The following is a 23,240-nucleotide window of genomic DNA, read 5'->3' as shown; positions in this document are numbered from 1 at the left end:
ATGGGTTACAGCCCACCTGCCCGGCCTGAAGCGTGCAGGTTTGTGCTGCATCTGGTAGTAACCTTATGGCTGCTGCTCCTGCCAGGGGTGCATGGGGAAGAATAAGTGAATCAGAAGGTCTGGTGAGATTAACATTGCCTTTCAATTGCTGTAGGCTTTCCTCTGTGGTGCTGCAGCCTCTAACCCCTGCTTAACCCCTCCAAATTCACCAGCCTTTGCAGCAGACCGGCAGTGCTTCAGCCCTGCACATAGGCACAGGGAAAGGCAAAGAGATCTGAATGAACAGAAAGGCCCTAGGTTTGCCAACCAGCCTGTCACATTTACACCCAGCCCCAGGGAACGAGGCTTCTTTGCCACACCAGCACATCAACCAAGGGGGACCGTACACCTGAGCCTGGGCTGCTCTGCTGGGGATCCTATTGAAGGATTGGAGTGATTTGCTTACCATATCAATCCGCCCATCATTTATCAAGATCTGGGCGCAAACGAGGAAGGCAAACATGAGCTTGTGCTTCTCAAAGAGGCTGCGGCACACACTGCTGTAGAGACTGAAGGTGATGTAGTTGTTGATGTTCATGATCCGCTCCTTCACAGTATCTGGAAAAACACAATGGCCAGACAAGGCAGTGGTGACGTGGAAGGGGCACAACACAACAGATGGTGCTCTCAAATACAGCCCTAGTGCAGAATCCCCTGAGAAAAAGACATGTCATCCAGATGTGTCAGATGTATCCTGATGTGGACATGCAATCACAGCAGTGTGGAGGAAGGGGTCAGGACAAGCCTCATACCTGAACAAAGCAACCCCAAAGAAAGGGTGTTTTCTGCAGCTGGGCAAAGAGCTGCTCACTCCTGCTTTTGCTCAGAAGAGAGCCAGTGTGGAATAAAGCACTGCCCCAGCACCAGGAGCGAATCACTGCACCACAGCAGTCAGAAGGGCCCCGTGACGCTGTCCTGGCTGCCATGCACTGCTGGGTGGATTGCAGTGGCAGCCAACAGCCACACGTGGAACTGGCTCCACGAGAAGCAGAGCCACGCTGCTGCCAGGATGTGTGCCTGGTGCGAGCCCTTGCATTACCATCTCCATGCCTGGTCAGATGGGGCAGCAGAGGAGTGCAGAAGAGGAGGGCAGGCTGAAACCTGTGCTGTGCAGACACAACCATGGGCAGCTCTGGACCACGCGGAGAGCCGATGCAAGCGGGCACACCTGCATTGACTCTTCAGGCTCTGGCTTCTAAGCCAGGAACACGGTGTGAAGAAAGGGATGGGAAGGGAGCATTTCAGGCACGTACCTGCTCTCTCAGAGTTACTGATCCCCAAGAGGAAGATGTTGAGGAACCACTCCAGTGAGTACTGATACATGGGGTCCACGCTGGACAGGTCTGAGACACAGAAGTAGAGGATCTGTGTGCGGACAGCAACAGGGGCATACTGCAAGCGTGTGGTGTTGATGTCCTCCTCTGTCTGCTCTGCTACCTTCACCTTGGTCTGAGAGACACAGGAGATGTTGGAGTTTGTGCCGTGCTGGCAGGGGATGGGTGGCTGCGATGAATGAACACCCACACCCCATACCTGGATCTCCCCTGCCTTGAGCTTGGATGCTTCTAGCACTTTGATGAGCTCCAAGTCATCCACAGGGTTTCCTTCGGAAGTGCTGAGCCGATACAGGATCTGGTCTTCTATCTCCTTCAGCTCCTGACGCATCTCAGCATTGCTAAGAATCAGCTGGTTTCGAGCTTCTTCTAAGTCAGGCCTCTCCTCAGCCACCACTTGTCCCAGCAGTTGGTCCTCCAAGCCACTGAAACAAAAACCATGGGGTGAGGGTAAGGACAACAGGCCTGAAGGCTCGCGGGCTGTAAAGAATAAAGCTCAACATTGTGAGCAGCTGCTGGGGTAAGCACGTACCTGGGTGAGATGGTGAAGTTGATGAGGGTGAGTTTTGTGGAAACTTCAGGGCTGTAATGGGGATTGGACAGGTTGGTGGTGATGTACAGCTTGAAATCCTCATTGTAAGGGATCACCGCATCCCCCAGCTTCAGCACTGTTCTGCCTTGCTGCTTGTAGGTCTGCATCAGAGACAAAAGGAGAAGGGCTGGGACACCGATTCTCTGCACTGCAGAGAGGAGACAGCCTGAGGAGATGCACAGAGCAGCTCAAAGTTGCTGGCAGACCCCCATCCAGCCTGGCCACGGCAGCAAACCAAAGGACCTGTTTTAGCAGGATGGGTTCAAGGGCCGGGTCCAGCTCCTCGCCAACGTTCTCCAGCAGGAAGGGCTTCCCATAGGTAATGGCATTTTCCAGACCGCAGAGGAAGTCCCTGTCACTCAGCTTGGCCACCTCCAGGCCGTTCGCCTTCTCCTGAAAGGCAAAAGGGGAATGCAGAGAAGAGCCTGGGGCTGTGCAGATCTGATACTAAGGGCTGTGCTGCTATATTGGGGAGATGAAGAGTGAATGGGGCTAACAGCTCACCTGGGTCCTAACTAAAGCTGCTCAAGTCTTGGAACCCAGATTAGGGGCCGCATCTACAGCACTTGTGTTGATGTGATGTTTGCTGAGCCGTGCAGACCAAGGCTCAGCCAACCTCACTGTTACCTACCAAGATCACCTAATCCCATTTCAGCTGTGTCCTGCCCACCATTCATGTGCATGGCACACCCCCTGCTAGGCAGATTTAACTTTCTGAAGCAGCAGAAGTTATATTTTTTTTTGCTTAGCAAGTTTTTTGGCTATTTTTGCAAGTTTACTCCACTCGTGGAACATCACCAGATACTACATTCATTTTAGCCCAAATGAACACCAGAAAGCAGGGGACTGGGAGAAACCTCCTTCAAGCAGAGCCCAGCAATGGCATCTCAGAGCTCGTTTGCCTGTAAAGTGAGAGCAGGTGGGTGGGAAAAGCCTATAGGGAATACAACAGCAGCTGCCAGAGTCATCTTCTTGGTCCTCTGAAGGGGCACCAGAGGGTCTCTGGACAGAGGGAAGAGGAAGCGGTCCTTGTCTCTGGCACCAGGTACTGGTTAAGCAATGTCAGTTTGAGCTCTCTGTACTGGGGGCACTGAAGGCTGTTATAGGGCATATTAGTGTTGTTTTGTGTGTTTTAGAGTATAATGAAGAACGGAAGATCCCCAGAAATTGATGCTTTGCTTGCTTACGGAAGGCCCCTGCTTCCTTGTGTTGATTCCTCCAAACAGGGAAATTCAGCTGGGATGAATACAGACCTTGCTTGATACTGGGAGGATCACGGTGCAGCTCTGTGCATAGCAGCCTCAGGCTTTGTGCTGCAGAAAGCTGCTTCCCCAACCCCACAGGCTTAGCTTTTTACCCTGTGGATCTTACCAAGTTCTTGATCCACTTGTTTGCTTGTCTTTGAGGGTCAATGTAGTGAGTCCATCGCTGGGAGAACCGTGTTATTACCCCATTCTCCACAGACAGCGTGTCATTTGGTAAACCAGCAACCTAATTGGGGCAAAAAAATCTTAGTTTAGCAGCCACTGGGAGCATTTGGAAACACAGCACAGCTATCTCCTTGTTTCAGGAGCTGGCTGGCCTGCTCTCTCTTTAATGTGTTTATCTGCTGTGTGTGCTGGATCGATTCTGGGGCTCAGATTCAGGGAGCACCTTTTGGCTCTGTTCAGTCATGCAGGATGGTAGCTACAATATGTAATAAGGCTTATCCTGAGATGCCCTTGCTATCCTGGCCCCTGTGTGGTCTTGCTGTGGAGATTATGGTTGGGTAGGGGATGGTGGTGAGGGTTCTGAAGAGATGCAGTTCTCTTTGGAGCAGCTGAGCCGCAGGACAGAGCTGTGCTGCTTGAGTTGGGGGTGGGCAGGCCACGGCCAAGGCTTTGCTGTCATCTTGTGCTGTGTAAAGTGGAAACCCAACAGGTTGAGAGCTGTATGATGCACCCAGAGCTGCTGCTGCCCTGGATGCTGCCAGGTCCCCTTCTGCTCATTGAGCAGTATGCCCTGAAAGAAACTATTGAGCTCTCTTGGGGTCTCTCCTTTGGCAAAGCAGTTCCTAATTAATTGTGCTGAGTGTTTTAGCCTTTACCTGAAGCAGTCCTGTCCCCTGCCTTTTCAGCCTCCTGTATCATCTTTCCCATAACTTGCCTGCCAGGAGCGGATTTCCACAGGGTCCCCAAGGGTGCTGATCAGGTTTGGCTCCTCGGTGTGAGGAATATTGTTTTCTGAGAGCTTGCTCAGCCACTCCTTGCACAGTGCCATGCGGTAGTGTCCCTGCCACAAGAAGCACCATCACAGACTTTTAGTAGCAACTGTTCCACTGTGTGCAACGAAACCCTCCTGCTTCTATCCAAAATGACCCTGTGCAGCCTCTAGCACGAATGGAGAGAGAGATCCAGGAGGGAGATTACATCTTTTTGCCCTATTCTGTGTGTCCAGCTTGAAGGGATTGTGGTGTTACAGCTCTGACCTTGCTCTTAGGAGGCAGCACGTGCCAAGGCAGTGCTGGCAGACATCCTGGGCAGCCAGGTCACCAGAGGGGCTGGCAAGTACAGCAAACTGTGTCAGCTGCTGACCACAAAGAAGGGCAGAATCTGACTTGAAGCCCGTCTAGCTGGTAACAGCAAAGGGCAGGAGAGCAGAGCAGCCAATAGAGCCCGCTCCAGAGAGCACTGCATACTTACAGTAAAAGGGCCCAGGTAGGCGACAAAGCCAGCTGCAAGCAGCACATCCCCAGCAATGTTGTTGATCTTGTAATCCAGGTTCTCAACGGTGTCCTGCCAGCGCACCTTCTCATCAGCCAGGCTGTTTATGAGCTGTGGAATAAGATGCACATGTGAGAGCTGCTGTGTTGCTCTCATTTGTCCCCATAACTGGCTTAGGGAGCTGCGGCACAGGGAAGATTAGTTACATCAGCCCTAATGTGCTGCTGAGATCTGGCCAGGCAGCTCCAATCTAGCATTGCCATAAGCTGCAGGCACATAACGTTGCTGGAAGTGGCATGCACAGATTTTCACCACTGTGCTCCTTGGCCTGAAGTCAGGCTTTCTTGTAAGTAGGCAGAGCTGTTCCCTACCGTAGCAGCACGGCCCAATCTCTGCTGACACTGCTCGCACTTCATCTCCAGTTCCTTCTTCTTGGCTATGCAGCTGTTGTACTTGGCTTGCAGAGCAGCAATACCACTTTCAACGTCCTTCAGGCGTTGCTTAGCTTCCTCAAGGACCTGCTGAGTAGCACGCAGGTCCTCTTCTGCCTCTCGCCAGGCTTGCTGGGGAGATATGCAAGAAAACAGTGGTAATGCTGTGCTTGTGGTCAGGCTCCTCCCCAGAAGCCAAGACCATCCAGCAGGAGCTAATTTGGGAAAGATCTGTGACTTTTTTTTTTCCATACAAGTGCTACCTGGAGCTGAGATCCTTCCCTGTGCAACAAAGGTTGACCTGCAGAACTCCATGGGACATTCTCCAAGCCCAGGAATAAAAGCAGGAGTGAGGAAGTAGTTTGTGTGCAGTTTCAAAAAGCCAGGAGGCTGCACGAGCTTACTGCTCAGGATGTGGCCCACTCTTGAACAGGAGGAAAGTTTCCTCTGCTTACCCCAGAATAATAATACAGAAAACACTGGGCTTGGAGAGGATTAAGCTGAAGCACAAATGAGATATGGGAGTGCTTCTGGAAGTAGTTTCTACCGAGTTAGGATTTGGCCCTAAAGACACAGCATCACTGCTGTCTCAGTGTGATTTTTTTTTTCCCCACTTTATTAAGTAATGGGTTTCTGGGTTTAGTGGCTCTGTCAGGGCTTGATTGGAGTCTAAATCCTGAACTGCACACCAGAGCTGGGGACTCTCACCATCACACAGAAAGGACCGCAGTCCTGTGTCCCCTGACACCAAGAGCGACCTGATCATGCTGCCTCTTACCCGCTTGGGCTCCACAACCTTGGCTGCAAAGTGGTACTTGTGCATGGCACGCACCCACTGGCAGATGGAGGTGCAAGCTTTGGAGACCTTGGAGATGGCAGCTGGCTGGAACTCCTTGCTGTCAATGTATGGCTGGATGGCCTTGATCACGGAGTCTGGAATGTTTTCCTGTGAGCAATGGTGGGAAAGAAAGGAGACTGGAGATGAGGGTGCTGGAGATCTGATGGAGGAGGGTTAGAAAAGCTTTCTCCCAGAGGCTGCAGCCTGCCCCAGGACTGCTAAGAGCAGTGAAGGTATTGCACTGGAGCAAGAGAATCACACTGCTCCATCGTGAGGCCTGGAAAGCACAGCAGTGGGCTTGGGTAAATCCCTTCCCATACCATATGTCAGGATTTCCATCCAGCTCTTTCAAGCAGAAAGAGCAGAGGTCCCACAGTCCAAAGCAATGAAGCCAGCTGACACAGGAGCTTCCAGGCCAAACAATTCCTTATCCTCAGTGCTACTGAAAGGTGTTGCCTGGAAGGAGCTTTAAGCCTCATTGCTCTGAGCAAGAACTGTGCAAGGTAATGACATTCCCCAGTCACAGCTCCGCTCTGTTGCCACTTACCTTATCATACTTAAACAGGCTGTCCAAGAATTTCCCTGGGTCCTGGAGAAGGCCCCTGCCTGGTTCCCAGTAATCATCCACCTTGGTGCCCAGCTTCTCCCCTAACACTTTCTTGGGTTTGACTTCCTTCATGATGCAGACTGCTTCGATCACCATTTTCACACCGAGGGGAGGCCGCTGCATCGCTCGTACCTTAAACCCAAATGGAGACAATGGGTTGGCTTGGTCCTTGGTGAGATGGGCTTTTCAACCTCAGCCAGGGTGGAGGAAGGACGCTGAGAGGAGGGAGAGGTATCAGAAGAGAAAGCTGATTATCAGAAAAGCTACAGAGAAAACTGAGGAGGCTGGAAAAAGCTCTGCCCCAATGCTTTGTGATGGATATCTCCAGGCTGCAGATGTCTTGGCAAAACAACCAGAGCTGGGTGTCCCTGGGGAAGGGGGAAGTGCAGACAGGGGGTATGGGCAGGCTTTCTCTCTTGTTCTGTGGGCTCTCATTTGTCTTGTACCCCACTATGAGAATGCTGCAGGGCCTGCAGTACAGGAGTGGGTTTGCATCAGTTGTGGAGAGACTGCTGGAGTCTTTCCTCAAGCAGACTGCTAGGAGAGCTACTGGGGCACCGCTGGGATGGCTGTGGGTGTCAGGGCTCTTAGGAACAACTCCTGCTTTGTCCCTTCTAGTGTCGGCCATCCTTGCCATGTCCAGCCGGAGACGTTCCCAGACCTTCCTCCAAGACAAAGTCAGCAGAGGGGCAGAGTTTGTGAAGACGCTGCGGCTGTTCTACCCACAGGCAGATACCCTCTGTGAAAAGGACTTTGACTGGCTCTTTGACTGCCCCGAGACAGAGCAGTTCATCGCGTGGTTCTGCAAAACAGTGGGAGAAGAGAATGTGCTGAGCCCAGCTGAAGTGCAGGCCTACGATGCTCTGGTGGCTGCAGGCAAGCCTATCCTGGAAGGTGATGCCCTTGAGCAGGTGTTGCAGAAGTGCCAGAAGACCCCGCAGCTCAAACGTGTGATACCAGAGGCTGAGGGAAGTTCTCTGGAGGCCTTGGAGCAGGAGATCCAGGAGCTGAAGGGCTGCTGTGCCCAGCAGCTCTGGCAGCTCAACAAGCTGCAGGTTTGGGCAGCCAGCCTGCAGCAGGAGCTGAGGTATTTGGAGGAGGAGGAGAAGGCGACAAAGGAGGTGTTGAGGAAGGCTCATGTGGAGCTGAGAGTGGAGATCTTTCGAACCACCACTGTCCTGAAGCAGCTCATTGAGCTTGCAAAGCAGCAGGTAGAGGAGTATGAGAAAGCAAGGAAAGGCCAGCCGCCAGCACTGCTGCATGAGATGGACCTCAGAGGTTACATAGAGCTTGAACAACAGTTCACCGATGCATTTGAGCGTTTAATGGAGCAGGTCCTGCCTGGGAGTGCTCAGACTCCAGAAAGCAGAGTGCAGGAAAGGCTGGAGGCTGCCATACAGGGGGACTCAGCCTCAGAAACAGTGGGAGGAAGAAGAGCAGCCCCTCATCCAGAGTGTGCAGAGACGGGCCGAGGAGTGGCAGCTGAAAGCCAGGGAATAAAGATTCGAGGCTCAAGGGCAGAACCTCCAGCGGATGGGAGGAGGAGTGAGGAGCTGAGTGTGGGAGACGGGGAGGAGAAAGGTGACAGCCCAGATGCTACAGAGAGAATGGACATCAAACAAAAGGGGCTGAAAAGCCTTAGGATTAACGGAGATGAAATACTGGGCAAGCGAGACAACTTCTGGATGGAGCTCGTCCAGTTGGAGAAAGCATATATCTGTGCTCAGATGGAGGTTATAGCCATGTCGGCCAAGGTGGAAGGCAACTGTGCTGCATTAAACTGGGCCCAGAGGACTCTGGAAGCTCTCAAGGAGAACAAGGTAGGATTAGTGCTCCTTTCCAATCCCATCCTTTGCAATCCCACCTTGTAGCACGGTGTGCCTGTGCTGGGGCACAACAAATGTGCCTAGAGGCCGTGGCCAAGCTGGGCAGTGCCAGCAGTGTGCCTGATGGTGGTCTCCCTGATCTTCCCTCCTACAGGATGTAGTAGAAGCCAAGCTCCAAAGTCACGCTGCCACGTTCAAGAAGCAGCTTCACACCCTGCGCTGTGACATTGCTCAGATTCAGACCCACCAGCTGCTGCCCCAGGTGAAAGCAGCAGCAAGCCTCTTCCTCCTGCCCATCCTGCAGGAAAAGCTCCGTCTGGATAACGCTTGTCTGCAGGACATTGGCCAGAGGCAGGAGGAGGCAGCTGCATGGGTGGCGAGCCAGCAAAGCCGCCTGGATCTGTTGGAGCTCCAGCTGAAACGGGAGAAAAAGGAGCTGGACCAGAAGGCTGCTTGGCTGGGAGAGATAGAAACTACCCTGAAGAATGCCCAGGCCAAGCTGCAGGCGTATCATGACTGCTGCAAAGAGGCCAGGTCCTCCATGAAGGGTTCTGCATGCACACAGAAGAAGCCCGAAGACTCCATTGCCATGCGGTAAGGTTCTAGGTCTGTGTGTGCATGAGAGTGAACAAGACATGGAGGACATGGCACAGGAACAGGGAAAACTTCTGGTAGATGAAAGCTACCAGACAGTGTTCTTCTACCAGTGCTGGGCCACCCTGACTCCATGGTGGAGTGAAATTCTCCAGGAGATGCTATCATTTTCTTCCTGGCTGTTTTGGGGGTGATGCAGTGAGGAATGGCCTTGGAAAAGAGCATCTCCATTCAAACAAAAGTTTTCCTAGGTGAAGCACAGAGGCACATCTTCAGCTGTCCTCTCACTGTCACACCACAGCCACTGGCATCCTACTCCCATAGCACACATTGTCCCCTGAGCCCTGTTCTTCCTTTGAGCTGTCAGATGCTCACATCTCTGGTTGCCTTCTCTCTTGCAGGCTTTGGGGTGTGCTGATGGGGCAAGATCAGGATGAGCAGCAATCCTACAGCTACAAGGCCATAGCAGCCCGTAGCTCCCAGCTGGTGCAGGAACAGAGGGAGCTGGAAACACAACTGGCAGCTGCTATACCCCAACAATCCAACCTGGAGTCCACCATAGAGGAGCTCTACTGGCAGCTGTACAATGACTCCAAACAACTGCAGCTTTGCTCTCCAGTAAGCAAGGAGCTCTGTCCATCCATTCCCCTGCTCCATTAGGGTTGCACAGTAGGTGGACCGATCTGTTTATCTTCTGCGTGTGTTTTAATGCATTTGGTTTCTGCCCTTCAGGAGACTGCTGAACTGATGCAGCAGCTGATCACCGTGCAGGATGTTCTGCACCAAAATCTGACAGAACTCCTGAGTGACCTGAAGGTTAAGCACAGCTCTCTGCAGGACCCCAACCTGCAGGCAGAGCGCAAACTCTACCTTCATTTCTTCTGCAATGAGGATCGGCTGAGAGAGATGGTGGAAGAGCAGGAGAAGCAGGCTTCATCTTCCTCCGAGTGACTACTGATGGAGCTGCCCTATTCAAAGGAGTAGATCAAAATGATGCCTTCTCCTTGTTGTGCAGAGTGGTATTCTCATCTAGTTGGGATCAGACATTTGTTTTGGACTGGGAGAGGTCCCTGGTAGCCCTGGCTCCAGTGGCAGGGTATGGTCATGGTCAGTAGTTAAGCTTAAAATCAGCATGGAGCTCATTCCTTAAGTGGAGAGTTTCTGAAAGCCCCTGGGAGGGTAAGATGATGTTTAAGAATCTGAAGCACTTTGAATTGGCATTTAGAAACCTTGTATAGTGAGGAGACTTCTTGCTGTGACAGCTCTACAATGGGATGGGTGCTGCCTGCATCCTTCTCCACCTTCTTGGAGAAAGGAGTTGTGCGTGTTTTGGGGGAAATAAAAAAGTCTGTTTTCACAATTGCAGAAGAATGAGTCTGTCTCTCCTCACCATAACTGTCCTGCCCTGTGCAGTAAGAACTCCTACCCTGTATCTACTACCACAATCCTTTGCTGAGGACCCTATCTGTAGCTGCTGCTTGCTGAGGTTATGGGTATGGGCTGTGATGTTTCCTACTGTGGACTCGGGCTACCTTTTTATCTCTGACCATTCTACTTACAGCCAGTTTCCTTGAAGTTAGCCCACTGCCCCTTGCCTCTTCTCCTCAGCCTGGCATTAGATCCCCTTTCCAAAGAGCTTGCTGGCTAGGTGGGCCACCAGATCTAAGTCCATGCTACGCAGCTGACACTCAGAGTGGCATCATGACATCATTTGCTCCCATGGACCAGGACAGCACTATAGCTGACTATAGCTGGCTCTCTGTAGGATAGAGAAGTGAAGAAGTGGCTGGTGGAGGATGTGCGGGCAATTAGCCCACCATATGTGCCCAAGGGACAGAGGTGGAGGAAGAGGCTGTGGACTGTGCAAGCTCATACAAGAGGAATTGCAGCAAAGTGTTGTTCAGCTCAGCTATAGCAGACTAAGTTCAAAGCCTTGCTGTCCTTCCTGCCCCTCAAAAACACATTCTACCACAAGGCCCACCTGTGCCACCATCCCCCTTAAGCTTACCTCTGTAACATCACTTTTTTTCAGGTTTCTCAGGCTGGCCAGAGCAGCATCTAGGGCAGGAAGAGCTTCAGCCAGGTCCTTCTGAGCATCATCTGCAATGGCTTGGGCTCTCTGGGCTTTTGCATTGGCCTTGGTTTCCTCAGCCTGAACAGCAGTTCTTGTCTCTTCAGCAACAGCTGTGTCCACCTGCAGTAGCAGAGACAGTCTCAGAAGCACAGCTGGACCCAGAGCATCTATTTGGTGCTCTGCATTGCTAGGTAGGGATCACAGCAGTCATAATAACCGTAGTTTTTCTTCCAGCGTACACATGCTGCTCTGTCATAACAGCAGGAGATTGTAGAGACGATCCAGGAGCTCCAGCTCTGGCTGCCCTGGAACAGTGTTAGCCCAGTAGGAGCTAGCTGTTCTCCCCATTTCTTCAGTTAGCTCAGGGAGTGGATGTGACAGCAAACATACAGGGAGATATAGGAATAAGATGTGCAGAGATTTGTTTCTACAGCTATTCTTCTGCCAGTCCTTAAGGATTCAAGCACTACCAGGAGGTACAAAGGGCACGCAGAATGTAGCCAAATCTTGTTCTGTGAGTGGATCAGGCCACCTCTATGAAGGTGTGTGAGAGGAGTGTGTGTGTAGACCACTCTGCAGGCAGGGCTGTGTAGTGCTTGTGCCTCAGTGTAGCCACGCCACAGTGAGAGATGGGCAGGGTGGAACTTTAGGAGGAGGGAAGAAAGAGATCCCTTTTCCTCAGCAACCTGAGTGTGTGATAACCCCTGAGCCTCAGGCTGGCAGGGCAGGCTGGATCAGTGTCCAGATGTATTGGTGGGAGGTGTGGGAAGGAGCCCTTTTAGCAGCAGCTGTCTGGCCCTTAAGCTGCCACAGGCTACCCAAGGACTGAGTTAGTGATAGCCTGTGTGTGCAAGGAGCTTATCCAGCAAGGAAAGGGAGCTGCTAGCTTGATTTCTTGCTTCCCTGGACTGTGGCTTCACGCAGGAATGGATGAGCCATCAGCAGCTAGGAGGGTGGGAGGGTGCCCAGCAGACTTCTCCCTGGCAGTGCTGCTCTGTAAATATCTACTGCACTAAACTAATCTGGAGCTCTTGGACTTGCAGATAAAACACAATTCCTTGCAAGTTCTGCAAGGCCTCCCCCAACTCTGCTTTCAGTATGAGCAGTCAGGTGGAACTGTGGAAATTGTGGGGCTGTCTAGCAGCAGTACCTGCAGCTGCTCCATGGTTGCCAGTGTGTCCTTGGCTGCCTGGGCCAGGAGAGGGCGGGCAGACTCCAGCTCTTCCTGCATCCTCGCTACATCCTCTGCTGTTTGCAGGAGCTGTGGGAGCAGAATAGAGTGAGAGCCCCAGGGAAGGTATGCGTTGCCCTGGTGGGTGTTTCTTGCCTGGTGTCATGCTGTATGATGCAGTTCTTGCCGTGCTCCACAATCCAACTCTAATGCTGTGGTGTGCTTAGACAGGACTGCATAACAGTGCCTGTGTCACAGGCAACAGGTTAGTGAGTGGCTGGCACGTGGATGAAGTCCCAGAGACAGCCTTCCTGGGGGGTCAGCTCTGCTGCTGCCTGCTCCAGTCCATCCTAACCAACTGCTGGTTCGTAGTGCTTGGATTAGGGACCTCCTCACTCACATTTGCTATCTGGACTATTTGTGTGTCTTATAATCCAAACCCAGGCTCAGGCATGCATTATTGTCTATAAAGAAGTACTAGCTGTGTTCTGAACATGTCTAGCATGGGAAACATTAGCTTGAGGCTGTTGTTCCCAAGCTGCAGCCTGCAGGCACTTTCAGTACACAAACTCCTGGCAGTCAGTAAGCAGAAGCATGCTGTTGTTATAAGGCTTTCAATTAAAAGATTAATCAGGAAGATCCTGAGAGATGGGCTAACAGAGAACTCTATGGTACCCGAAGTATGGGGGCCATTATTGCTTTTAGCACTGTTGCAGACTCAGATCTATGGGAAGACTGAGCCCAGCAGAACGCATTGTTCTCATCTGCTGCAGCATGAGTTTTCTCCTGTTAACCAGCTCTGTGGGGCACCTCACCACATCTCTCCAGCTATAACAACAATGCTCAGAGCACGGGCTGTGGGGGACAGACCTTGCCCAGGCCTCCTTCCATCCTGTTTTTGGCTGTCTTCAGCTCCTGTTTCTTTTTTCCAATCAGGGAACAAAAGATGCTGAGGAAATCGAGGTAACTCTTGGGAGTGACATAATTGTGTCTGGCCAGCTCAGCCAGGTACACCTGGCACTTCCTTGCCACACTCTGATGGATTTCTACACACATTTGAACCTATAAGAAAGGAAAAAAACAACTTTATTCAGTGTTAGGCAAGTCTATAGATCGTGCGTAGAGAGCACAGGGGCTGAGCTTAAAAGTGCCTTAGTGTACACTCACAGCAGAGCTTGTATGTGCATGTGGGCTTCAGTGCCACAGAGGGTAAGAAACAAACTTGGTATTTCAAGGCATATGAAATCTAATTGGATCTGGATTTTAATGAACTGATTATGAAACATTACTGCTCCAGGATGGGACCTTTCTGCAGGTATCCTGCATCTGTTGCCTACGTGCAGCTGGAGATGGAGCACGTATAGGAGCTGTGCTTTGTGTGGCACCTACCATCCCATCCACAGTATCGGTGCTGGCACCAAGATGTGGGTTCTCGTGCAAGAAGGAAAAGGCAACACATTGCAGGGCTTCAGCAGGCCACTCATTAAACCAGTCAATGGTACAGCAGTTCACAAGAGAGGGAAACTGTCTCAAGCGTGCACGGAACACTTCTCCAATAGGGCTGGATGGGAAGGCATGCAGAAAAGAGATGTTACAACTGATTATAGATACAGGGATAAAGCAGCTTTCCCACTTGCCTAGAGCAATCCTTAAATCCTGCAGTGCAATAGGGAAAGGAGCAAAAAAAGAAGAAAGAAGGAGGAAGGGAATGAAAATTTAGGCATGTTTCACGTGTCGTAAGGTGCTGATCACACATCACATCTGGGAGGATCAAGAGGGTGGTGATGTTTTCTGTTCCCTCCACAGGAAGGGCACTGAGGAGGTAAGGAAACAGCGTGATCTGAAGTCCATAGCAGAAGATGGGTTGTAGAGACCGTGTCACCAGACCAAACTGATGGCAATGATTCTCTTGTGGGTATTTGTGCTGAGACTGCCCTGCACATTCATGCAGCCCCTCCTCAAGCTTGAATTTAATCTGTATCACAGGTTGATGGTACAAGGGGCAATGGTTTTGAACTGAGACAGGGGAGGTTTAGGTCAGATATCAGGAGGAAGTTTTTCACACAGAGAGTGTGAGGCACTGGCACAGGTTGCCCAAGGAGGCTGTGGATGCCCCATCCCTGCAGGCATTCAAGGCCAGGCTGGATGTGGCTCTGGGCAGCCTGGGCTGCTGGTCGGCGACCTGCACACAGCAGGGGGCTGAAACTCAATGATCATTGTGGTCCTTTTCAACCCAGGCCATTCTATGATTCTGTGTTCTTAAACTTCCCAAACTTCATCTTAAAACCAGCAAATTACAAAAAGGAAAAAACCATCTCCTCCTTGGGGAAGGTCATATGCAAACCCTACTTCTGTTCCAAAGTTGAGAAACAAAAATCCTGTGAAGGCAAAGCACAGGGAAGGAATAATTAACACTGATAGCAGTGTCCTGCTCTCGAGCCATACCTCATGCACAGCACCATGTGGATATTGCTGTGAACCCGTCCTGTGTATGCAGCCATCAGGTTGGCCTTGGTGGGCTGCAGCCCCAGCTCTCGCACAACAGGCTTCATGGCTGTCGTGATCTGCTCTTGATCATCAGGGCTGTAAATGTTGGGAACATCGCCAGAGTTGAGCAGGTTGTTGATATCTTCAAGGAAGGACTCATTTTTAATCTAAGTAGATGAGGTGGAGAGAAAAAAGTTGTAAGAGAGCCAGGTTTCTGTATGCCATATAATGAAATTCTGGATAAATACAGCCCACAGCCTCTGCTCTAAGAAATTGTTTCTATGATTGCTGAGCTCCAGTAGGGGATATTCATGTCTCAGGGCCAGCATTTGCAATTGAACAGCCACGTTCAGCCACTTCAGAGGTGGAGATGTCTGGGAACAAGTGTTGCTCGTTCACTATCTCCTTGCAGATACATTATGCTTGGGGTTTTGCTCCATGCCTCGCAGTGACTCTGTGACCAGACCCCAGCCCCAGGGTGCTTGTTTCTCCATCACAGCTGAACGTTTCGCTGTTAGGATAAAGCTCACTGATATGAGAGGCAGAGAAACCGTAGTGAGGTGTCACAGTCTGTGGGATGATCTCCCTGCAGAGCTGCACTCACCTCTCCGCCCTTGCTACATCAGAAACACACAGCATCCATCTACTTGTCTAAATGCAGCCTCCCATGCCCCCGCCCTTCTCCCACAGATGCTTCTCACTGCAGGGAAAAGGATGAGCGAACAAGCCGCGTTTGACAGATGCTCATCTCTCTGCTTAGGGCACCGCTTGAAGCAACCTGGTTCCTATGATAACAATGGCAGCATAAAAACCCATGGGAAATACAACCACGAATTCCAGGAGTTAGTCTACAGCTACCCTTTACAGTAACAAGGCAATGTTATCTTGTACCAAGCCCCTCGGGGAAAATTCTTCAGCTTAAAGATGTGATCCTGACTCCTTACGAGAAGTCAACGCTGCCATACCTGTGTGTCCACAAACAGGAATGTCTTGGGTATGCTTTCAAGGCCTGCCTTCATCATGATCTTCCTCACATCGTCTCGCCATTCGGTCACACCGTAATTCTTGGACAATTCGATCTGGAAACACTCATATTCTGCCCTAAGGGAAAGAGAAGCCTTTGAAATTACATCCTGCCTTCTTTTGCCAGTCCTGAGGATGCGTTTTGGACATGGGGGAGAAGCAAGCTGTTCTCCTGCAGTGTCCTGAGCACCGCTCTGTCCTTGGACACGTTTAGCCATCAACCCAAGAATATCCTTCACTCACAGCAATACCTGAGCCAGCTAGGAAATATAACTCCATCAGCTACCAGTGTCACACTGTAAATACCCAAGTGCAACCCCTTACACAGTGCCTTGGAGTACAAAAGGAAGCAATTCACCAAGGGTTTTTTTGTGTGTGTGATGCTGCAATTTGCACCTGGTTTTGCCAAGGAATCACAGCTGTGTTTTTGAGGATCACATCCTGTATTCAGGACTGAAAGAACTTGCTTCTCCAGCCCGTTTTAATTCCTCTTCTCATTTCTCCCCTGAGGCCCTTTGGCTCCCAGGACTCACAGATGCCACAGGGCAGGCTGTCAGTGTCACTTGGTTACTTTGTCACTGGTGATTCTCATCTCCATCTTCCTGCTGCCCTTCTCCCAGGAAGGAGCCCTCATCTCCACCACAGCCATGCTGAGTGCTGCATAGGCCATTTTGCTGATGTGGGCTGGATTACATTTGTTCATTCACTGCATGCACATGGCAGCAACCTAAGTACTAGCAAGCAGGAGCCCAACTTTCCCAGTGCGGATGTACGCACTAGCTCGAGTTCTAGCTCTTGAGTGTTAAACCTGAAGAGTCAGCATCCACAAAAACATGCAAAGCAGTAGCAGGAAGGGCAGGAAAAGAGAATCTCTGGAGGCAGCCCCCATGGAGCTGCTCCACTTTATGTGCATACGAGCACATCACTTACATGTGAGATGCCAGCCTGGTGAGAGACTGCCTCCCACTCCCCCCAACACCCAGGAGAAGGGCATTCCCTGGGGCCTGCCGCAGGATCCGGCTGATTCGGCAGATGTGCTGCATTGCATCCATGAAAAGCTCCAGCTTCAGCTCTGCAGTGTTGGTTTGGTTGTACTCTTCCAGGTAATCCTCCAGCACGCCTTTCAGCTGCGGGCAGAAGCACACAGTTATGGCTGACAGTTACAAGCAACTGTGAGGAGGCGTAATTGTAATTGTGTGTAAGCACAGGCAGCTATCTGGGAGGACAGAGCTTGGTGCTCACTGGTCCTAGGAGCAGCTGCTTCTCTCAGTCACAGCCTAGGAGCTACCTGCAGGGATGGCTCTGTTTGCTCCACGCTCCTATAGGAACTGCCAAGGAACTGGGCTGAATTTAGCTGATGGTGATGGCAGCAGCTGCTGAATAGAGACCTTTAAGTAACTCAGGCTAAGATCTGCTGATCCTGGTGATGCTTGCTTGGAAAAGCAGCAAGGAATGATCCAAAACAAAATAGCTTATGGCTGCCTGACCTGTGCAGTTCCAGGATCTGTATTTAGGAGGGCTGCTGATTCTATAGCTGCCTGCTGAAACCCGAGGTTAGGGTGCTGAAAGGGCAGGTGCTGGAAGGAAACCTTGCTGGCTATAGGCAGAAAAGGTAGATTGGCACAGAGGTGCACTGCTTTTGTGGTCCAACCACTACAAAAGATAACTGGACAGTCTTCTGACTTTTCCAAAGCTCTGCTCAACAGCACGCACAGTCCAGAGCACACGAGACAGAAAGATGTTCAGGATTTGGTCAGGATTCTCACTGTAAACCTAGCCAAGAAACAGCAACTAGAATTCCTACAGTGCTGAGGTCCCTGCCTAGGAGACCAATGACCTCTGTGCATCAGGGGACTGTGCAGCAGCTTGGTAAGCCTGCCTGCCTCGGCTGTGCTCGCCTCAGTGGGGGACAGACCTAGCTACTTTGCAAAAAGGATTGGGAAGCTCAGTTAATTACCAGTCCTTGTCACACAGCTATCACAAGAGGGGAGAAGACAGGATAATCATCCGTTTCTGATAATGAGTGCAAAACGCACTGCTCATTGCCTTCGCTTAATTACCACTACCAAAGTACTCACAGTATCTTTTCCAACAGGGAATCTGGCAGTAACATTAATTAGTTGCAAAGGTCAATTGTGAAGGCTTTAATGGCAAATGTAGTATTGTTTGGGGGTAATGTGCCATTTCTCTTCAGCAAATTTCACTTTTCATTCCAGAGTATGGCTTATTCAGGGGACTTGGCATAGCAGACAGCCCCCAAGATACAATACACAGACAGCTTGTTCCACCTCAACTTCCCATCTGTAGCAAATGCAACCGCTGCCTGTATCTGCAGTAGAATTTCACATGAGAGCCCTAAGTCTATGATTCCAAGTATCTTCAGTTCAAGCAGCCCTATGGTTATTACTACCTCTTTTGTTTGCAGGAGACTTGGAAGAGATGAACATAATTCATACTCTCAAGATCCCCAAGATCCTCACCTTTTCCTGGCTGTCAATTTCTTCGTACAGTTTAATATGTGCCCCTGGTTCCATGAAGTCCCCAAACAGAACTGGCTGGGACGGGACAACCTCCTCAAAAGTGGTGTCCAGTTCCTCCATCATGCTTTTCATCAGGTTGTCAAACCAGGTCTGGTCTTCCTTGGTGACCAGGCGATCACAGAAGACCCGGCAGCTCTCATGGTACCACAATCTCAGCAGGTGGTGTTTGTCCTGGTAGGAAATCCCAGCAAACATCCCCATGAGAGAAGCAAAGAAGTGTTAAGAATCTCTCAGCCACCAAACACCAGCCCCACTCCTGCTTCAAAGCAGCTGGAGTGGAGAAGGAACTAGGAGGAGGAAGCTGCACTCCCTCCTCTCAAAAGGGACCCTTGTCAAAACAGCTGCTTGGCAGAGAGATCATTACAGCTGCAGTTAATACCTTCTCTATTTGTCCTCATGCCAAGCTTTCTTGGAGAGATCTAAAATTTCGTGTTATTTGTCCTTATCCTCCCCTCAGTATGACTCGATTTAAGCTGTTCTCACAAATTCTTGTATTTCCTGCAAAGATCCTTCTATTCAGGTGTGGCACAGAACCAGGTCCTCAAGTACCTTCTGTGATGAGCCAACACCTACAGACAAAGCTGTACTTACAGAGCAAGGTTCTCAGGGACCTGTCCTGAAGAGACAGAGCCCTCTATTAGCATAATATTTTAAATAGGACAATCTCTCTCCCCCTCCATGGTCCTCCAGAGCTGTGTCCAGCCGTACAGGAGTGAATGGCATTGACTCTCTGTGGTCACACAGCTGATACTCCAAAAGCCTTGGGGATGTTTGGAGTCCTATCGATCACTAAATCCATGAACAGTATGAAAATGCTACTTCAACAATAAACTGAGGTGTGAGCTGGAACACTTCTGGTCTTTCCCTGGGCGGCCTGGTTGTGCTGATGGCAGGACTGACCTTGATGTTGCTGGGCTGAGCCATGAGCATGCCCTGGAACACCTTGGAGAGGTCTCTCAGGTTAAAGGTGTAATGTGACTTTGTTGGTGTGGGCAGCAGCTGGGATGTGATGGTCAGATACACGTAGATAGTGGCATCAACCAAGGGCTCATTCAAGTCTTTGACTGCAACTGCTCCAGCTGCAGAGATAGAAGACAGAGAGGGTGCCAAGGTAGCAGCTCTGGGACAGGAAACTCCTAGCAGTGCAGACAAGTGGCACTGAGAGGCAGAGGTGTTGCTAGGATTCGGCCAAAAATGCACTTTCTTTTCCCCCTTAGTTTCCTAATATGGACACTGTGAACAAATCCCAGCTCATTGCAATAGGGAGCTTCCCTTCTGAAGGGGATCAGATCTGAGCAGGGCAGAATGCATCACAACAATTCTGCAGTCTTAAGAGTACACGTACCCCACAGGAAAAGGAGATACTGCCAGCAGGCAGTTGGTACTTACATGAAATACTGAGGTATTCCTTCTCTATTCCTGCACCCCCCTCTGTGAAGTCTTAGCTACTTTTAAGCTAGAAGGTGCCCTCAAACTAAATCACCATGCAAATCATTGAGCTCAGCAAATGAAAAGTCGCTGAAGGATGACTGAGGGATGACTTGTTATGTAACAGTCAGTGGAAAAATTTAAACACAGCTGCTAGTTTCAAAGCACAAAATACTTTCCTTAATTCTAATCAAAATCGTTACCAACACTCCTGGGCACGTAGAGCCCTGTGACACGCTGGTACTTCAGATATTATTTCCGAAATTTTTAGTTCTCTTTTAAATTACAGCTGAATCCTTCACTGCATCCCTGAGCTCACAGTCAGGTACTGGCACCTGTGAACACTGTAAGCACTCAGAAAGCTCTGCTTTGCCTTCCTCATAGCCCACCGTTCTCACTCCTTTGTGCTGGCAGATTTGCAGAGGAGAGCACATTTGCAAAGATGATCCTAAATTCCCACCCTGTCAAATACAAGAGGAGCTGATTTCACTTCAGATGAGCCCTTTTGTTTTTTTTTCCATGGGTGGCCGTAGCACCACGATCAGATCTTCCCTGCTCAGCTGTCCACAGACTGCAACAGATGGGGAGTAACAGAAGGCTTACTTCTGCAGAAGGCTGTTGTCTGGGCAAGTGTCTACCTGCTGAAGGCACAGGTAAACTATTCCATGCTGTGCCCACCAGCCTGTTCAGTCTCTTGCATCTTTTTGCTCTTACTTACGCACTGGATCTCTGTAACTTCTTTCTCCTAGGAGACCAGCTAGGCAACAAAGACAAAAAACATGAGTTACTGCTTTGCTTGTGGAGGTGAAGGATATCTGCACCACCTACTGCAAACAAAATTCTCATTAAAATGCAAAGGCTACGTGACATTTTATCAAACTGTGAGAGCCAAAGTTGAAGTTGGATAGTTTGGCCCAGAGACTGAACAGCACATGAGTTCTCTGTTTGCTAAGGCTCAAACAACAGTTTCTCAAGAATACCTTCAAGTGATTAATTCATGTTCCACCGTCTAACACTTCCATTAGATCACCAATATTAAATTGTTAATAATAATAATAATACCCCCACTGGGTTGACTATGAGGAGGAGGCAGTTGTCTGCTGAACTCACCCATCCAACTGCCAAGGATGTTGGAGAAGATGGTCTTCTTGCTGCCATCGTCCATCTCCGTGAAGGACAGGTAATTGAAATGACGTGTCAAGCGTGGAGTAACAGCATTCCTTCCCCCTCCAGGAGGTCCCATGGCACAGACAAAATTAATATCCACCAGCTTCTTAAACGTACCTTGAGAAGTGGGAAAGCAGGACCGAATGCTGAGCTGAAACCAAAACGCCCCGGCCACAAATCTCCCCAGAAAGTTCATGTATCTATCAACAGGCCAACTCTTGCCAGGGGCACTGGGCAAAGATCTGGGTCGTACCGATCTGCTTCCTGTCGTACCAGCCCTGGTGGTCCATCCACTGCCGCAGCAGCTCGATGGGTGGCTGTGCACCAAACGTCTCCAGCATGGGCATGTTCAAGTCATCAATAAAAAAGACAAAGTACCGCCCGACTGGAGGCCCAAAGACACCCTTCCTCCTGTAGGGACAGAGCTGAGTAAGGACACGGGACTTGCAGAGGCACTCTTAATTCAAAAGCAGTTTTTCCTCCAGTGGCTTCCTGGGTCAGCAGTTTCAGCTTCTTTACACTCATGTCCCATAAACCCCTTTACGTATGAGCCTTTGCATGGAAAAGATCTAGTGTGATGTTTGAGGCACAATTTGGCACACTCACATCCAGTGTCAATTAAATGCGTGAGCACATGTAAAAATAAAGCTTGAGGCCATGAACCTGTTACAAATTTTAAACTGACAGGTTTGAAAAGGAAAAAGGGAGGCTGCTAACTATGGGTGGAGACTGGGGGTAGGACTGGGGATAGAATCACAGAATGAACCATAGATTCACAGAATAGTTTGGGTTGGAAGGGACATTTAAGATCGTGTAGTTCCACACCCCCCCTGGGTACCTCCCACCAGACCAAGTTGCTGCTCACAGTCCCATCCAGCCTGGTGTTGAGTGCTTCCAGGGTGGGAGCATCTACAACCTCTCTGGAGCAGTAGTCTTCTCCCCTTCATTAGTTTTTATAAACGCCCCATACTGAGGTTTGAGAACATTTGTGTAATTTAACATAGTAATTCTGGAATAACTATGATTGGAGCATCTTTTACAAGCCCTCCCTTATCCTTACCACTGCATCAAGTTATAACTGGCTCCCACAGCCCTAGCTCACATCCGCTGTTTGTCCAGCTTCTTACCCACAGATGTACGTGTCCTCCGTCCCTTCATCTCCTGGGATGAAACTACATGGTCAAGCTAATAGAAATACTAAGCTCAGGGAGCAAAAACCAAAAGGAAACTCGCCTCTTCTCCAGTTTGCTGTCAATGAGATCCTGAGTTTGGTTGGCAGAGGTGTGTGCAGAAAATGTCAAGAAGTGGCTGACGTATTTGAGAGGCAAGCTCTTCAAAAGCTTGTCTGTAATTGTAAGAGTCTTCCCCGTGCCAGTGGGACCGATGCAAAGAACCTAGAAGGACAACCAGCAGTACCTGCTGAAGGCGATGCAAGTTCCTGCCCTTCTCAGGCTTTCAAAAGATCAAAGAGGAGAGAAGGCTTGTTTTTTTTTCACTAAGGAAGGAGGTTCAGGGTAACGTATCTCTCAGCATGGAAGAAATCCAACAAGAAAGGTATGAAACGCAGTGGAAAGAAACAGGTAATGAAGGACAGTATTGGGCCATCATCCTAGGTGGGAGCAGACCTCTAAATTGGTGCATTTGTCAGGGTGTCTAGGGAGTGAATGGAAAGCTCTTGTTGCTTAGGCACAGCTCCTGAGCAGAGAAATGCAGATCCATAAGAATGAGAATTAATTTAAATGCATCAGGTAGCTGCCAGGTTCTGATTGGGCTGGGAGGAGAAAGGGTGCCTCCTGTTGAAGAGAAAAAACGTTGAATATAAAACCAAAAAGACAAGGGTGGGCACGTACTGGCTTACAGTTGATGAGCAACAGCTCCAGCAGGTGGGCCATTCGGACTGTGTTCACTGTGGGCACAATAATGTCACAGTAGTTGGTATCAGGAACCATGGTGAACTTTGCTGTGGGATCCAGCCACTTCTCCCAGCGCACCTGAAAGGTAGGAGTGCATTTAGAGGGGACATCTGCATTGATCTGCTTTCACCCGTCGCAGCTCCTTGTGTAGCAACTCAGTCCCTCTGTCTAGTCCTGCGTCCCATTACCTTCTGTAGTGCAAAGCTGACTTGCTCCCTCCAGGAGGGAGGTAGCTCAGAGTTAGAGATCATTGCCCCAGCAGCAGCACGTTTGCCTTTCCTTCTGAAAACTGGAATCAGAGACTGACAAAGCATTTGTGATATCTGCAAGAAGTGGGATTCTGTTCTAAGCCAGCTTATGCTGTGAGCGTCCACATGGCAGAAGGCCGAAAAGGGTTTTGCTGGGATCCTATCTTCATGTTTGGTGCCATCACCTCTGTTGCACTGAGATACACTGAGGTTTCAGATTATATAG

The 23,240-nt window shown here is 50.1% G+C and overlaps 2 protein-coding genes across 2 annotated transcripts in view; one reads left to right on the top strand and one right to left on the bottom strand.

Annotated features, from left to right (window-relative positions):
• The window catches only part of DNAH1 (dynein axonemal heavy chain 1), a 72,521-nt gene that overhangs the window by 6,686 nt on the left and 42,595 nt on the right, over window positions 1-23,240 (bottom strand). The window contains exons 43-67 of the mRNA XM_052678572.1: window positions 22,704-22,844; window positions 22,087-22,247; window positions 21,107-21,264; window positions 20,797-20,970; window positions 20,405-20,443; window positions 19,159-19,337; window positions 18,199-18,429; window positions 16,649-16,845; window positions 15,661-15,796; window positions 14,654-14,862; window positions 13,598-13,769; window positions 13,079-13,270; window positions 12,188-12,298; window positions 10,972-11,157; window positions 6,484-6,675; window positions 5,877-6,044; window positions 5,039-5,230; window positions 4,647-4,778; window positions 4,111-4,236; window positions 3,337-3,456; window positions 2,209-2,358; window positions 1,906-2,066; window positions 1,573-1,798; window positions 1,293-1,488; window positions 446-597 (exon numbers count right to left, since the gene is read on the bottom strand). Coding sequence (XP_052534532.1) covers window positions 446-597; window positions 1,293-1,488; window positions 1,573-1,798; window positions 1,906-2,066; window positions 2,209-2,358; window positions 3,337-3,456; window positions 4,111-4,236; window positions 4,647-4,778; window positions 5,039-5,230; window positions 5,877-6,044; window positions 6,484-6,675; window positions 10,972-11,157; window positions 12,188-12,298; window positions 13,079-13,270; window positions 13,598-13,769; window positions 14,654-14,862; window positions 15,661-15,796; window positions 16,649-16,845; window positions 18,199-18,429; window positions 19,159-19,337; window positions 20,405-20,443; window positions 20,797-20,970; window positions 21,107-21,264; window positions 22,087-22,247; window positions 22,704-22,844 — 4,101 coding nt within the window. The remainder of the gene's footprint in view (window positions 1-445; window positions 598-1,292; window positions 1,489-1,572; window positions 1,799-1,905; window positions 2,067-2,208; window positions 2,359-3,336; window positions 3,457-4,110; window positions 4,237-4,646; window positions 4,779-5,038; window positions 5,231-5,876; window positions 6,045-6,483; window positions 6,676-10,971; window positions 11,158-12,187; window positions 12,299-13,078; window positions 13,271-13,597; window positions 13,770-14,653; window positions 14,863-15,660; window positions 15,797-16,648; window positions 16,846-18,198; window positions 18,430-19,158; window positions 19,338-20,404; window positions 20,444-20,796; window positions 20,971-21,106; window positions 21,265-22,086; window positions 22,248-22,703; window positions 22,845-23,240) is intronic.
• Window positions 2,290-10,586, top strand: LOC128078405 (HAUS augmin-like complex subunit 3). Its single transcript, XM_052678571.1, has 5 exons — window positions 2,290-3,010; window positions 7,162-8,363; window positions 8,524-8,963; window positions 9,365-9,581; window positions 9,696-10,586. Exons 2-5 carry the CDS (start codon window positions 7,179-7,181, stop codon window positions 9,912-9,914), a joined length of 2,061 nt encoding a protein of 686 aa, XP_052534531.1. The 5' UTR covers window positions 2,290-3,010; window positions 7,162-7,178; the 3' UTR covers window positions 9,915-10,586.

The sequence above is a fragment of the Tympanuchus pallidicinctus genome, unplaced genomic scaffold, assembly GCF_026119805.1.
Source record: "Tympanuchus pallidicinctus isolate F22 unplaced genomic scaffold, pur_lepc_1.0 scaffold17, whole genome shotgun sequence".
NCBI classification, from domain to species: domain Eukaryota; kingdom Metazoa; phylum Chordata; class Aves; order Galliformes; family Phasianidae; genus Tympanuchus; species Tympanuchus pallidicinctus.
The sequence above is the reverse complement of the archived record's forward strand: the minus strand, read 5'-3'. Positions and strand labels throughout refer to the sequence as shown.

What these genes read in the sequence shown, in the direction of transcription:
- LOC128078405 (XM_052678571.1), top strand. Translation starts at nt 7,179, where the DNA reads ATGTCCAGCCGGAGACGTTCCCAGACCTTCCTCCAAGACAAAGTCAGC. An exon ending in GAAGACTCCATTGCCATGCG is followed by an intron (nt 8,964 to 9,364) that starts GTAAGGTTCTAG and finishes TCTCTCTTGCAG; the next exon opens with GCTTTGGGGTGTGCTGATGG. An exon ending in AACTGCAGCTTTGCTCTCCA is followed by an intron (nt 9,582 to 9,695) that starts GTAAGCAAGGAG and finishes TCTGCCCTTCAG; the next exon opens with GAGACTGCTGAACTGATGCA.